Genomic DNA, 15,922 nt, shown 5'->3' on the forward strand with positions numbered 1-15,922 from the left:
GCCGGGCGCGGGGTGCGGCGACGCTGCGGGCGGGCCGGGCCGGGCCGGGCCGGGCCGGGCCGCTCCGCTCCGCTCCTCGCCATGGAGCTGAGCCTGGCCCGCGTGGACTACCTGCAGGTAACGCCGGGGCACCAGGCCCCCTTACCCGAGGGCAGCGCGGCTCGGTGGCGAGCTCGGCCCTGCGGCGCCGCCCGGCGAGGATGGCGCAGCCGTTGCCGCTCGGGAGGGCCCGAGGCGCCGTGACCGGGCCAGCGGCGCTCACCGCCCGTAGCGGTGAGGAGCCCGGCGCTCTGCGGAGGTGGGAGGCGACGCGGGCCGGGGTAGCAGGGTGCCATGGAGCCGGTGAGTCCCGAGCGCAGGCGCTGCCGGGGCGGTTTCAGCAGGGCCGGGCGCTCCGGTGTCGCTTGGGCTGAGCTGCGGCTCCGCAGGCAGCTGCTGCCCCCGCTGCTGCGAGCAGCCCGGGGTGAAACCCCCAAACGTGTCCTTACCCAGGTGGGAGTAACGGCGCAGAAGACCATGAGGCTTCTCCCTGCATCGGGACGCAAGGCGACGCAGAAGGTACCCGCTGTTAGCGGCAGAGAGCTTGTTCTGCAGCCTCTTGCTGATTTGTTCCCTGGTTTGCAGAGTGCCCTGATGATACCAGCATAATGTTAATTGACTTCTGATTTCCTCTACCTGGTAAATCATAAGAAAAAATCTGAACGGCTGCAATTTAAAGAGTTGCAGAAACTGAAAGGAAGGCCTTGCAGTCTTGTCTATGTTGCTAGAAAAAATATATAAATAAAAGCGTTCTTAAAAAAAATACCTTTAATATAGGTTCAAGTTGATGAAAACGTTCTTCAGGAAAACTCAACACAATCAGTGGTGCATTTCTTTAAATAATAAATGCAAAATATGAAAATATGCCTGTCTGGGGGGTGTCACCTGATGATTTCTGGCCTTTATAACAAGAAGCAGAGAAAGGGTAGTAAGGGCTCTCACTTAACATCAAAACTGTTCTTAAGCAATAATGTGCTATTTATAGTAGTTTATATAGTGTTGTAAAGCATAATCCCATGCAGCTGTATAAGCTAAGTACTATAGGTCATCATAATGTTTACCAAAGCACAGAAAAGTATGACTAATCTAGTGAAAGTGTTATTTTTTTCTAAAAAAAAGTATTTGCAAATGGAATAAAGTATAATATTCTACTATACTTTTGAAGGTTGTTGTTGGAGATCAGGATGGGGTGATTACATGTTTCGGCATAAAAAAAGGAGAAGCTGTGGTAAGTATTTTTCCGTTTAAATACGTATTTTTGAATGGAGTGCAATATGGAAGAGGGATAATAGTAAAAAAATTGCACAAGTATTAGCAGTGATGAAATTATCTTAGATAAATAAGGATAAATGTTATAAAGCTTTTTTTTTTAGATTATTATATTTAAAAGACTTGCTCAAAAGTGGTTGATTTCTTTGTGATGGAAAAATATACGGCATTATTTTTATCTGCCTATAGTCTGTAGTAACATTAGTTTTGCCAGAAATAGTAAAATAAATTTATCATCCTTTGTGTGAAAAGGTGGCTGTAAAAATATTATTGAGATGGTTAAAATCCCTTTTCTATTTTACAGCCAGTGTTCAAGACGCTGCCAGGGCAAAAAATTGCAAGGCTGGAGTTAGGAGGAGCTCTTAATACACCGCAAGAGAAAATTTTTGTGGCTACAGGATCAGAAGTTAAAGGTTTCACAAAAAGAGGGAAGCAGTTCCTTTCATTTGAAACTAATCTCACTGACAGCATCAAAGCCATGTATGTATTTTATTTACGTATCTGTTTTTATGCACAGCAACTAGTTAGTTTATGTTTTTATGAAATAGGCCTCTTAAGGCAATATATGTTTGTAGGTGTGCGTGCAGCTCTAGCACACAACAGCTGCATGACCCATAGAAAGGAGCTTCCTGTGACAAATAGAGAGTGCCCAGGCCGCTGCATGGGAGCTGGGGTGGTTAGGATGGTGCGTGATGTTCCTTTACCCCTTCTGTGGAAAATCAGCTTGTTTATTCTTTGATTTGGTTGTAAAAGGCCTGGGACAAACTGTACATAAACAGTCTTGAGAAGAATTAATACTCTCAAATATACATTAGGTAAATTTCTATAGAGGTGTTCTAAGGATTTGACATGAAGACAGGAGATAAAATTTGAGAACTATATAAATCATATGGTTCTAGTGTGCATAAGAAGCATTTTTTCTTTTAACTGATGAAATGGATAGCTTACGGCATGCTAATGCTGTGGGATCTGCCGTGGGCTCTGCAGGCAGTAACACAGTCTGTGCATTATTATCAGGATAAAATAATATCCCTGTAACTGTACTGGCAAAGTGCTCCAAGCAGTGTTTTCTTCTCAGGCATATCTCGGGATCGGATCTCTTCCTCTGTGCAAGCTATATCTATAACCATTACTGTGACTGCAAAGACCAGCACTACTATCTGTCAGGAGATAAAATCAATGATGTTCTCTGTCTTCCCGTAGAGAGAGTGAATTGCATTACACCTGTACTTGCGTGTCAGGATAGAGTCCTCAGAGTTTTACAGGTTAAAATATTTGCTTGTTTTTCTTCTGTGTATGGATGCCATAGAATCTGGGTATTTCTTAAGGGAATGAACACATTTTAAATGTTTTGAGTGTATTATATCTTAGTTGGTGGTGTTATTGTCCGTAATAATACAACTAATTTTTTTGGGGGAAATGAAGTTTTGTTTTTCTGAAATCATGATAGTAAACTTGCAAAATAAGGATTTATAAAAATCTGTTATAAATAAATTTTGTAATTTAGACATGTAAGTAGTTAACATTTTTTGTAACAATAAATAATTTGTTTTCATGTAACTACAGCTGCTCACACAAGTGATTTAAGTGTGTAACTATATGTAGATAGGGAAATTCTTTCTATCATAAATTACTGTCACAGTAATTCTGTCTCATCTTAAATAATATAACTATTACTTCATACTAGCAGATGAATTCTCAGTATATCTTACCATAAAAGGAACGTTTATATGGTAATAACATAATAACATAATTTAAGACCTTTTAAAATTGGAATGTTTTGTTTTATTTATGAATAGATGAATATTTATGAGTAAATGTTTATGAATAAATGTTTATGAATAAAGGATACCCGTATACATGTACTCCATTTTTTTTATTTACAATATTTTAAAAAAATCATTTGAAGTATTTTTCTCTGTCTTTAGGGATCTGATTTACTGTATGAAGTAGAAGTTTCTGGACCACCTACTGTTCTTGCTCTAAACAATGGAAATGGAGGTAACAAGATTTGTGGTATACATATAACTGAACATTTATTGACATTATAGTTGAAAAGACATTATAGTTGATCTAGTTGTTATTTTAGTGGATGAAGTTCATATGTGGCAAAAGGGATGAAAGGCCTGTTCTCACTAAAAGAAATTCAAAGTTAAAGATACCTTTTTCTCCACACACACACACACGCACAAACACACAAAAACAATTTCTGAGTCAGAGTTACAGCATTAATACTGCTTAGGCAAGTGAGAAAATAATAAGATGAAAAGAGAGAGATGGCAGGAGGATCACTATAGTGCCTTTAGTTTGAGACTGGTGAGGCGGTTGTGGAGATTTGAGGCTAGAGACTCTTCCCCCATTTTGCTTTTTATGCACTGACTGTAATTCTTATATGTAACTTTTTAGATGATTCTAAATGATACATTTCACTGAAAGCTTCTTTCAGCAGCAGTGAGATATAAAGTGGTTTCATCATGTATGTGTAAATATGAACTACCCTTCTGGAGACCTCAAGCTAGTTTGGGTTTTGGATTTCTCTCTTACATGTAGTTTTTCTTAATGGGAATCCTTAGCTGTGTGCATTCGTGCATGGAAGAGAATATTCAGTAGTGTTATTGTGCACTGAGGATGTGGCAGAAGGATCAAGAAGGATCAGGCTTAAAATAGTTTGATCATCCTTCTTGTTAATATGTATTAACCTACTATAAATCCCTCTGGTGTCTTAATCTGGTGCTTAGTTTAGTTTTGGTTAGACCATTTGACAGCAATGTTCACAGTTGGTTTGGCCAAGTACTACTTTTTTTGCTTACCTCTCAATGCATTATTCACTATTAGATCTATGTTCTTAGTGAATCACTTTTTTTTTTCTCTCTCTCTCTGTAAAGGCAACTACAAAGTCCCCCTCTGCCTAAATTTAAAGTCCTAGATTATGAATGCCTTGGTCGCTAGGCAGAACTCCAGTATAGGAGGATATTTGTGCACAAGAAAATACGAGCATTGAAGAAATTACATGAAAACTGCAACTATTATATTTGCCTCTTTTTTTGAAGCTTGGCAGTTCTGTTGCACAGCATTCTTTGTTTGGTTTTTAAATTCTTGGGAAGCAGAGTACAGCTATACTTTTAAAATCCTTATATAATTGTATTGATTCTAAGATGAATTTATGTGCTTAGGTGATTCTGGAGAAGAAGTTGTGTTTGGAACTTCTGATGGTAAAGTGGGTCTGATCCAGATTACTGGTTCCAGTCCTGTACATAAGTGGGAAATTGGAAATGAAAAGAAGAGAGGAGGTATGTGTCTCAGTCTCCTCATCTCTGGTTTTCCAGCTTTAGGTATTATTACAAGTATTATAATCAAGAGGTCTTATTCATAGATATTTTGGATCTGCATTATAATTATTGCAGTGTATGATATTAATATGAATAAGTTCTCTTTTATTCTTTCTCCTAAATTTTAATCAATTCATCTTGCTTTGGATTTTCTGTTCGTACTATTTCCAGTCTTTTAGCATAACTTTGTTGTTATAGTGTGATTTTTAAAGTGACAATGTTAAAACAGAATACAAATTCATATATAATCCCTTGAAATTTATGTTTTTTTGTGACTATCTTTAAATGCCAATGTGAATGTGTAAATGCTAAATTTTTCACATGTTCAGTAGTCCCTAGGTCTTTTCAGAGGAAAGGCTTGCATCTTCCCTCCAAGACTATTTTTATGTTAAATCATTCTTAAGGTTTTTCTCTGAAGATAGTGCAAAGATTTCCTTAAAGCTGCACAGTATGGTTTAAGTGGTGTGAACATAGTAGAATGCTTTCTGCACTTCAGTCTTGGTATACTGTTGCTTCTGCAGCATGTGTTAGCCTTTACTCCATTGAAAAGGAAAGGACCAGAAATGCCTTTTTTTTTAAATGTGAATTTAATTATCCCACGAAAGAAAACATTAAACTTTAAAATGCATTAAGTATGGCCATACTGTTCCCTTGCAATACTTGAAATGCTCAAATTGCATCTGATTTTTCTTGTTGTCTTACACTAAAGCTTATGCACCCTTTCTCTCTCCCTCCCTCTTCCCTCCTTTCCTTTCCTCCGTTCTATAGCTCTTTCTGCCTGTCTGGTTGTCACAGACTGTGGTTCCACCTGGTTCAGTGGTAATGGGTTGTCACACTAACATGTCATTGAGCACTATAGACCTAATCCCGATCTGGCACAAGCCCAACCCTATTTCTGTCAAATTATTCAGAATTTGTAGTAGTGTGTTGATTACAGCTCTGTTTATGCTCTCAGAAACAAAGAATAGTAGAGTGGACAGGCAGATAGTTCATCTAGGAAGAAGTTTGGCATGGCAGGGTTAAATCCTTCAGGAGTGAGTTTTGGGGTTTTCATACAAGGGATATCCATACAGTGCTGTTCACCTGCAGTGTTGCTCACTGGAGAGGGCTCTTAGTGTTGACTTGGTGTTGGCTACCATAAAATCACTTGGCATTTTTTTGACATTTGGCTACAGATCAGAGACTTCAGCCCTCTCTGATGCGCTCAGCCAGAAATAGCTATTACAAGACTTTAAAAACTGACCTAGAATTCTTTCTCTGTAGTTTAATGTGGCCTGTGTATATGTCGTAAACAAAGATGAAGCAAGTGCTTTCTTTGTCCCTTTCATTAGGTATCTTATGTATTGATAGTTTTGATATTTTGGGAGATGGGGTTAAAGAATTACTCATTGGACGAGATGATGGTATGCTAGAAGTCTATAACTTTGAGAGTGCGGATGATCCGGTTCTTCTATATGATCATGTAAGTCCATATTCATCTTATTCTTCTTGCTGGCAAAATGAATTAAAAATCTGTATTTCAAAATTTGAAGCTTTTACAAGATTGAAAGTTACAGCTATAATGACATTCATCTTTTAAAAGAAATTACTGCTCTCTGTAATGTTAGCAGTACAAACTTCAAAGCGTTATGCTAAGGTTTGAAAAGCAGAAAGTGACATAATCCTAGTCTGAGTAAAAATCATAATAGTGTGGCAGCTGTATTGATGCCCTGTCTCTGCTAACTACTGAACCCTGTCCTGGGTGAAACCTGAGTGAAGAAACTAAACCCAACTTGCGTATAATCTGTCTTTTGCATATGAAATAATGTATGTTAGCTGTCAGAATTTTTCTAGGCTTGATTATAAATTTCTAAAATTGTGGATTTATTTTATAGGGATTATGTTAGCTTTCAATCAGACTGTTGATTATCCCTGGAAAAATGTGCGTACATTAGTGTTTTACTTCAAGCCACCTCTTTCTACTCTATGTTGCAAAGGCAGAGTCAAAATGTATTAATTAAAACAGCCTGATTTAGCTTTGGTCATCATCAGCTAGTTTACTTGCTTTTAGTGTCTAGATACTCTGCATCTATGTAGGTATTTTGTGATGCAGGGAAAAAGGAAGATGGAAAAATAGAAAAGGAAAAAAGGAAAAAAAATAAAAAAATAAAAAAAAACTAAAAAATGTGAAACCAGACTTCTAAAATGGGTCCAGTGATATTTCCCTCTCCTTGAATGTGTTTATTTGAAGGCATTATCAGAGAGCATTGTGTCAATCCAAGGTGGCTGCGTAGGAAAAGATGGATATGATGAAATTTTAGCATGCACCTATTCAGGTAAGCTGCCTCTTATTCATTCATTCAATAGAAGCTGGGTGTGGTATGGAATAGAGATGTAAAAGAAAAACACATGCGCACCTCTGGCTTTGCAAAGGCAAACTCCAGTGTGGGGTACAGAAGGCTGGCTTTGGTAAATTTTGGTAGAAAAGAAAAATACTGCTCTGAACAGCAGAAGTTACATTTGAAGCCTGGCAGTGTATGACTTGTGTGGATTTTTTTTTAAACCTTGCACCATTATTTGACTTTCTTAGTTGTTGAAGTAGGTAGCTGAGGAATATAAAAGATAGTCAGCGTTTACTTGGCCACTTTTGTGGTGCGTTTTGTAATAATGCAGTTTTGCCGTTTTAATTCTGCCGAACACCTAAGTCTACGTACCATACCTGAGGTATCACAGTATAAAATCGTATATCTATTTTTTAAAGGTAAATGCCATTAAGAAAACAAAGGTTTTTTTCACATCAACCAACAGCATGTTGTCTCAATATATACTACGTGGTATGCAGTTTGCTATAAATTTACAGCTCTTTAGTGTTTTCAAATACAGTGCTGCTATTAGGAAAACTTCTGTCAGAAGTAGTAGGGTTGAATAGTAAACACTTAGATAAAAATACCTATAGATGGATTATTTGTTTAAAGTGCTCTATGAGAAAGGATAAGTAATGCTTTTCAATTTGTAAATATAGAATGACTACCAACCCATAAAAATCTGTTTAATGTCTAGAGCCATCCCTTTTTGGAGTGTATCCTCCAAAGAAGGATAAAACTAGAGCTTTATTCTCCCTATCCAAAATCCTGAGCTAAAGTCACTCTACACAGATGTAAAAGCTAGGTGTACATTTTTATTTATAGCTTATTTGGAATATAAACTTTGTATATTGATTTAGGGTGGCTGACGGGGCTGACTACAGAAACCATCCATAGAGAAGGTGGATCTGGTGAAGAGCTAAAATTAAGTCAAGAGATGCAAAGCAAGATTTCATCCTTAAGGTAATTTTTATCAAAGCAGAAATCAATAATAACCTGCTATTTCATGGTCCCTTCTGTCTTGTCTTTGGATGATGTTGTCTTGATGCCGTCTTTCTTACAGTTTCTTCAAGATACAGTTCTTCACTTCTCTCTTTTTAATCTTCTAAATGATACAAGGGAAATAGTCATATATTATTAAAAATATGTTTTGTTTTTGAAGGGAAGAACGTGTCCTTTCAGTGTCTGTTAGAAATTTCTTCAAGCACAGTCTGGTAGAACCTACATTTTCATATTACATAGCTTTTATTTTATCTTTGTGAAGTTATGTATGTGAAAAAGGACTTTACTGGTCATGTCTGATTGAAAACCAGTGGGCAGAAGATCAGAAATATGACAACTTTGCGAGTAAAATATTTAATTTCAAAGGTAGCTTTTACAGTTAACTTTTCTGAAGAGTTTGTGTTTTCTCTTTTCTAGGAGTGAACTGGAAAGCTTACAGATAAAAGTACTCCAGGAACGTGAAAAATACCAGCAGTCTTCTCAGTCCAGTACTGCTGTTTCATCAGTGCCTGCGTTCAGTGTGAATGATAAGTTTACATTAAATAAGGATGATGCCAGCTACAGCCTCATCTTGGAGGTGCAGACAGCTATAGATAATGTCCTGGTACAGGTGAGAGCATTTGTTTCGTTTTCGGACCCATTTGTTTCGAGAGCATTTGGCTTTCACTGAGATTTAAATAAAAGTTAAAGCATGAGGAGACTTTCTGTTTAAAAAGACAAGCTATAAGCTGCTAAGTATGTGTTTGTTCTTAACTGTCTGAATTGTTAGGCAGCTGAAATGTGCAGCCTTGGGGTATTGATGCACTTGTTCTACACGCTTGTTGTGTAATCTTCTGTACCGGAAGATTCACTTGGAGAATGGTATGAGTCACTTCTGTGCAACTGAACAAATTCAGTATCGGATTTTTATGTTCTTAGTGACAAATATTTCTGCTAATAAACACTCTCTTAATTAGTTATTCTTCTTAACATTCATTTCAGCTGTTGCAATGTCTTTGGTAGTCAGAAGAATAGTAGTACTGAGTTAAATTTCTTTTGGGATATGCCTGGGAAGCAAAATTTGACCAGGAAGAATTTCTGTTTAGGTAAATTTGCCATATTAGAGTGGAGGGAACTACTATATGATTTTTTTTTCCCTATTGCATATTTTTATGGAAAAGGACTTAATCAGAGAAAGGTTAAGGCACACCAAGTTTGAAGTTCTGTGGTTTCTTCAGTTTCATTAGCTCAGCAAGGAATACTCAAATTCTTTTTATCTAGGCCTGAATTTATTGTATAGCGTGCTTTTGTATAAAGAAAAGGATCGAAGTTCTGAGGTAATGCTTGGTATTGCCTTCTGTTGCTAGAGAATGCAATAAAACTTTTTTTTTGTTAGTTAACGCAGCCATGCAAGAGTTTGACACACCATAAGAGAGATTGTCGTATTCCTCTGAAAAATAAACTTTATGAAATAAGTTGCATGCCTGTTAAGCTTTTACGTCTTTGCTATGAATGATGAAGTAACCGTATTGCCTCACTATTATGAAAAATGATTGATTAGAGTTAGAGGATAAATATATTAGAAGCTACTCAGGATTTAAAACTTTTTATTTTCCCTTCCTTATATGTTCTACAGAGTGATGTCCCAATAGACTTGCTGGATGTGGATAAAAATTCTGCTGTTGTTAGTTTTAGCAGCTGTGATTCTGAGGTAAGTGAAACAAAGGAAATAATACTTAAAGATTGCATGATGAAAGAGCTTAATACTCTTTTTATAAAAACAAACAATCAAACAAAAAAAAAACAACACCGAATTTGGATTGATATATTTGTAGTATTAAATATATGGAGTTAAACTACTTATTAGGTGATTTTTGTTTTGTTTGACCTGTTTTATATTATTCCACTGTTTTTTATTGTTCACAGCCAAATAGCAACTTTGTTCTTGCAACCTACCGATGCCAAGCAAATACTACAAGACTTGAACTTAAGGTAAAATGACACACAATACTTTCCACAGGAAATTATATGGTATGTGGCAGTGTGTTGCTTTGGTATGTGGCAGTGTGCTGCCTAGGGATACAGACATCTCCTCCTGGATTGACTGGTTAACCTGAGCAAATGATGAGTCAAGTTATTCTCACATAGTACCTTTCTGCTGCTGCATATTCCCTGTTTATGTGGTTACCACTGAGAAAATGTGTGAAAACAAGATTACTAAAGATAATCTTCAAAACACACATAGAGACTATTTAGCTCTGTCTAGGCTTTCTCTTGATGTGGTCAACTATTACCGCAGTAAATACTGTACAGTTTTCTGTACTCTGTACTGTAGTCTTGCTGAAATACGGATTTGTACTAAAGTCCTGCTGAAATACGGATTATCTTTATTAAATTTTGAACACCCACCAATTCTCTGAATTCTGGTAAATTCGTCTTTTCCTTCCTGTTCTCGCTTGTGGGTTCTGCTTCTATTTATGCAGGTTCGATCAATTGAAGGACAATATGGGACACTTCAGGCATATGTAACTCCAAGAATTCAACCGAAAACCTGCCAAGTTCATCAATACCAGATTAAACCACTTTCACTTCATCAGAGAACTCACTCTGTTGACCAAGACCGGTATTTACAAAGAAAAATCAATGCTTTTCTTTCTGATGCAGTGCAGTTGAAACAGTTTTTACTGTAGAAGTTTAAGCAATTATGCTCAGTTTAAGAACTTGAGCTGCTGTTCCATTTAATGCGTTTTCTGACAAAAAAAAAGGGCAGGTTTAGCAGGTTCCTGCTTTCTTTGACATTTTTATCTTTGTATTTTCAGATTATTGGATATTATTTTATTGACAGGGTGTGGTAGTGCAGCCCTGTGTGTCCGTGGAGCTAAGGGTGTGACAGAAAGGAAACTGTCCTTCATGACACTGTCTTTCTCAGTTTCAGCCTCAGCTTCCCCCTAACCCCTTTGCTGTAATTCTTTCCCTTTGCTAACTTTAGCTCCTGAGTGACTTTTTTCCCCATATCCCTCATTGTTTTACCAAATTTTGACTTCTCCCTTAATCAGTATCTTATATTACCATCTATTGATGGCATTTAAACTGAAGGATTGAATTAATGATAAAAAATCATTCATCAAGTATTTGCTTGAAGTGCCAAGGTGTTCCCTTGTTTTGATGTAAATACTGTCTGCCTGTGGTTCACAGAGTGGAAGGACTCTGAGGCTTTTAGTTGTATCTTTTTCTTTTGTCAGTTATTTACCTTTATCATAAATTTCAAGCTTAACAACTTGAAATAGGTATGCCTAAAACCTCCAACTGGTTCTTACCCAATTTTGTCATACCTACTAGTAGATAAAATTTGCACATACTCATAGCTTTTTGTCTTGAGTTATAGAAAACTAATCTGCAGTGTATTACTACTTATCAAGGTACCGGAGTTGGCCAAGGGTGGTTTTTATGTTGTTTTTTTGCAGGATGCTGATGATAAACAAGATGATCACATGGAATTAAGTGTTTATTTTTCCTTTTCATAGGGATATCCAGTGCACTGATAGTGCCACTCCTAGCAACTAATGGCAAGTTTTTACTTTCCTAATGTCGTAGACCCATGAATACACTGATGCTCAAAGGCCAGTTCAGTTTTGCTGAAATTCATTCCTGGGTTGTGTTTTGCTTGCCCGAAGTTCCTGAAAAGACTCCAGCTGGAGAGAGTGTCACCTTTTATTTTCAGAACACCTTTCTGGGTACACAGCTTGAAAGTACTTACAGGTAAAATATAATTACAGAAGGAGAGTGGACTTTGCTGGGGCTGTGTGTTTTATTTTTGACTAGTCTATGAGGACTGTTCTCATGCACATGCTAATATTTGCCTCCCCATCCCTCTCACTTCCTGTCTCCAGTAAAAACTCCCAGTAGAGATAATGGAAAATTTTGCTTAAAAGGGGCTGTTAAAGATTACCCTGATTGAATCGTGCGCAGTAATGATATCATCCTTAACAGCTAGAAAGTGGTTGAGGTCCTTTCTGGGGAGAGACATGTTTGTTTTTCCCCCTTTCTGGTAATGAAGCTCACGTTCCTGTTTGCCTTCCAGGTGTTAGAAATCTAAAAAAAAAACTGGTATATTGAATGCCATGCAGAATCTTACTTGTGTAACCTTAATGCCGTGTATCAAGTAAGATAAAATGGCTTTATCTGTGTATGCTTGAAGATACTGCTTTCTATGAACTCTTGGAACAGATTCTGTTCCCTGACGAGATTACACTGTCAGTAGGAGAGGAGGGAGTAACATGGATGTATACAACCACACAATAGAATCACAAGAATCATTATGACCAATATAGAGGTGGTTTGTTTCTTTGTTTTCTGATTTCATTATTAAACTATGGGTCTTACATTTTAAAATGGGAAAATATCTAATGCATACAGCTGTTTTAGGTTGGCCTGCTTGTTTAAAAGGTTTCTTCTTTTTATAGAAAAGGTGAAGGACTTTTTAAGTCTGACAACATATCCACCATATCCATCCTAAAAGATGTGCTTTCCAAAGAGGCTACTAAAAGGAAGATTAATCTTAATATATCATACGGTAAACCTTCTTTGCTGTTTTACTGTCTTTGACTTCATTTTATATTTTTTAAAATGAAATGTATTATTCATTTGCTTGTTGTTCCTGTTTTTTGATGCCCTACTAGACATAAACGAAGAATCTGTGAGGTATACGTTAAAGCTTATCCACCCCAAATTAGAGTATCAGCAGCTGCTGGCCAAGAAGGTTCACTTAATAGATGCTTTGAAAGTAAGTATTCTCTGGAGGCTTTCTGTGTGGATTGTATTAGTAAATATAGGTATGGCTCAAGTCAGATATGTGCCTTAATGTTACCTCTTCTGTTCCCAAGACACACATAGTAGTTATGTTGGAGACACACATTTTAAAGTAAAACTCCTATTTGTACTAGCAAATAACACATGGAGAATCACTGATGGTTGTTGAGGGTATTTAAATTGAACAGTGGACATGGGCAGCTGATTCTTCTTGCACTTAACTAGTTTGTCTGAATTCTGCTTAGTGGAAAAACTTCACTACTAGTGAGCACAGAATATGTTGTATATTTTAGTTATCAGTTAAAACAGGAAAACCTGAGAGATACAAAATAATAGAGAATTCATTATTGCATGTTACATTTGTGCACAGGTAATGATGCTGGAGCTCTTGGTGTTTTGTGCTTGTCTTGGGATTTTTTTTTTTTGCATAGCAAACATTTAACTTTTTTTCGTGCCACTGTTATCTAACTTGTTAAGCAGCAATAAAATAATCCGGTGATTGACGAAAGCTGTTAGCACTTAAGACTCAAAATGCATAATTACCTTCAGTCTAGAATAGAACAGCCTTTCTGTACAGGATAAAAGGATCTGTATTAATTGGATCTGATAGTAACAGTTATAAAAGCATGGTGAAAGCTTTGCGATGCAGCTGGATGCTGTAGAGGCTGAGCTGTGCACTGAACCTGTTCCGGCAGCACTAGGAGCTCAGAGCTGTAATATGGAGGACTTTTGAGAAACCTAGCGTATGAAGAGACAGGTAACATCTGGTATTAGAAAACCTAGAGAAAAAGGCACTTCTGAATTAGCAAGTCATTTTGAAAGGCATTGTTTAATCCCTGCTGCATTTTTGTTACATTTACGTTCTTTTAATTTTCACAATTTAAAATGTCTTTGAGGAATTACAAGTCCATGAAGGAAATGTGGACTTCTTGCTCCCTAAGTACCGTAGCATTTTAGAAGAGTCGGATCAGCTACTTGAGGAATACAAGAAACAACCTGCGCATCTTGAGAGACTTTACGGTTTGTTGATCAACCCAACTTTTTTTTTTCTAAATGCAAATTAATATTCAGAAAATACATTGGACATGATTGAAATAGTTATCAAGTCAGTAGCCGTGGCATTGAAATAATTTGATACAAGGGTACATTTGAGTAGCTTCAGGAGACAAAGAGGTGTCTAAGTGTATCTGTCCATCTCCTCTTACAGCTAGGCTGTTACACCATGTTGCACAGTATTTTTGATCATAGGATTCCAGAGCTAAAAGGCAATAGAACGTAGCACATGATGAAATTGGTTTTGCTTCTACAAATTTTGAATAACTCCGCTAAGGTCTTTCAGAAAGACCTTAGCGGAGTTACTCCAAAATTATCTGTCGAAGCACAGTGCTGGGATTGTCAGGGTTATTTGCAAGTGACTTTTGTACCTTCTATTTAATAGGCAGCTTTTTATATTCCGATGACCCTTGTATTTATGAACACAATTAAGGAATGTATTCCAATTCCAGATGGCATTTATGAATATATCTAAGTTGAATGAGTGATTAAGTTCTGCCAAAGTAAAAAGACTTAACATAAACAATAACATAAAAATAGGCATGGGATGTGAAGGGAAAATCTTTGATCTAATTAAGTGAAGGAAATTCTGTTGCATTTTCTGGTGGTTCTGCCCATATAGCTTTTAGCTCAGGTGCTAGGTTTAGTAATGAGCTGTCCTTTCCTACCTGTGGAATGTTCCTTTCTCCTGAGTGTCTCAGGTGTGGGTAACTCTAAGGCTAGTATATATATATACACACACCTTTTGGAATTAAGCTGAAATCTGGGATAATGGGAGGGTGTTTTGAATTTATTTAGAAGTAAATAATTGCTTAAAACATTGTTAGTAGAGATGTCTCATAGTTGAAAACAAGACAAAAATCTTGGAACTTTACTTTTGCAGGTATGATCACAGATCTCTTCATAGATAAATTTAAATTTAAAGGCACCAATGTGAAAACAAAAGTTCCTCTTCTTCTGGAGATTCTGGATGGCTGTGATCAAGATGGACTGATTGCTTTTTTTGAGGCTGCAGCCTGATTTGGAAGTGACAAGGAAAGGACGCAGTGATTCCTTTTAGCTATTTGGTTTTTAACCAAGGCAGTCATCTATCAAGTCCAATACATCAATTTGGGAAGGGGGGAAGTTTTACTATTCTTTTTACACTTTAATTTTATTCTTATTTATTGCCATATTGAATACTGGTCAACTTTGGTTCCTCTAAAGCATTGTACATGTGAAACGCACACACAGCTTATGTATTCACAAATGTTTTTCATAGCTAACGAAAGCTATAGAAGCAGATACTGAATATCCCTTTTGCAGAAATGTATTTTCAGTAGTATCAGAGACTATAAATCGGAATATTTTCCATTTGTAGGAATGTATGAAAAAAAATATTTTCATGAACTTAGCACGCTTAGAAAATAAAATCAGGTGTTTAATGTGTGATGTGTGAGCTGTGCTAACAGGCACCGCGCTGGCAGCCGCTTTGCGTAATGAGTGTGCGCAGGAACGGCGGGGAGGAGCAGCTCTGCAATTTAGATTTACACCGTTGTTCTTTTGAAAGGGGTGAGGTGTTTTATAAATGTCCCCTGTGCTTCTCCTCGTGTGATTCTTTGTTAACTCATTCCCCAGAAGCCTTCAGTTCTCCTTACGTGAAAGTCAGTGTACTCTTCAGCCTGTTTTTTTTATTGCTTGAGACAGTAAATGCTCTTTGGATAGAGATGTGTGTGTGGTTTTGAGCAACCACAGTAAAAAAGTGGTTAAAGAATCATTATGGTTGGGAAAGACGCTCGAGATCATCAGGTTCAGCCCATCATCATCCTGCCTCCTAAACCGTGTTCCTGTGCCTCTCGTCCACCACTTCCCTCGGCAGCCTGCAGCCATGTAGAACTTCTTAATAACCTGAACCTCCCCTGGCGCAACGTGAGGCCATTTCCTCTTGTCCTAGCAGTCCTCCTGTTATTCTGGAGAAGAGACTGACCCCCGAAAGGGGGAAGCCAGACCCGGTCCCACCCCTCTGGGCGGCTCTGTCTTGGCGGCCGCCGCGCCCACACGGGGGTTTCCCCTCCCTCCCTCCCGCCGCCCCTCAGCAGCGCCCGCCCCGCCCCCGCCCGC

At 37.7% G+C, this 15,922-nt stretch overlaps 1 protein-coding gene across 1 annotated transcript; it reads left to right on the forward strand.

The window, feature by feature from the left end:
- Positions 1–31: 31 nt before the first annotated feature.
- On the forward strand, positions 32–15,158 carry LOC148590924 (BBSome complex member BBS7-like). Its single transcript, XM_088538301.1, has 19 exons — positions 32–117; positions 493–558; positions 1,205–1,267; positions 1,613–1,788; positions 2,387–2,573; positions 3,237–3,309; positions 4,482–4,598; positions 5,969–6,099; positions 6,868–6,952; positions 7,840–7,942; positions 8,399–8,591; positions 9,597–9,671; positions 9,887–9,952; positions 10,444–10,583; positions 11,555–11,719; positions 12,424–12,533; positions 12,640–12,743; positions 13,666–13,789; positions 14,706–15,158. The coding sequence occupies exons 1-19, from the start codon at positions 82–84 to the stop codon at positions 14,840–14,842; spliced, it is 2,151 nt and encodes a 716-aa protein (XP_088394427.1). The 5' UTR covers positions 32–81; the 3' UTR covers positions 14,843–15,158.
- Positions 15,159–15,922: the final 764 nt, after the last annotated feature.

This window comes from Tinamus guttatus, unplaced genomic scaffold (assembly GCF_059628265.1).
Source record: "Tinamus guttatus ecotype Peru unplaced genomic scaffold, ASM5962826v1 Tinamus_guttatus_pri_ptg000995l, whole genome shotgun sequence".
Classification (NCBI taxonomy): Eukaryota; Metazoa; Chordata; class Aves; order Tinamiformes; family Tinamidae; genus Tinamus; species Tinamus guttatus.

Bases quoted from the DNA above. Each gene is read 5' to 3' on its own strand.
- LOC148590924 (XM_088538301.1), top strand. From the start codon at position 82: ATGGAGCTGAGCCTGGCCCGCGTGGACTACCTGCAG. The intron at 559-1,204 runs GTACCCGCTGTT...ATACTTTTGAAG, and splicing joins GACGCAAGGCGACGCAGAAG to GTTGTTGTTGGAGATCAGGA. The intron at 8,592-9,596 runs GTGAGAGCATTT...TATGTTCTACAG, and splicing joins TAGATAATGTCCTGGTACAG to AGTGATGTCCCAATAGACTT.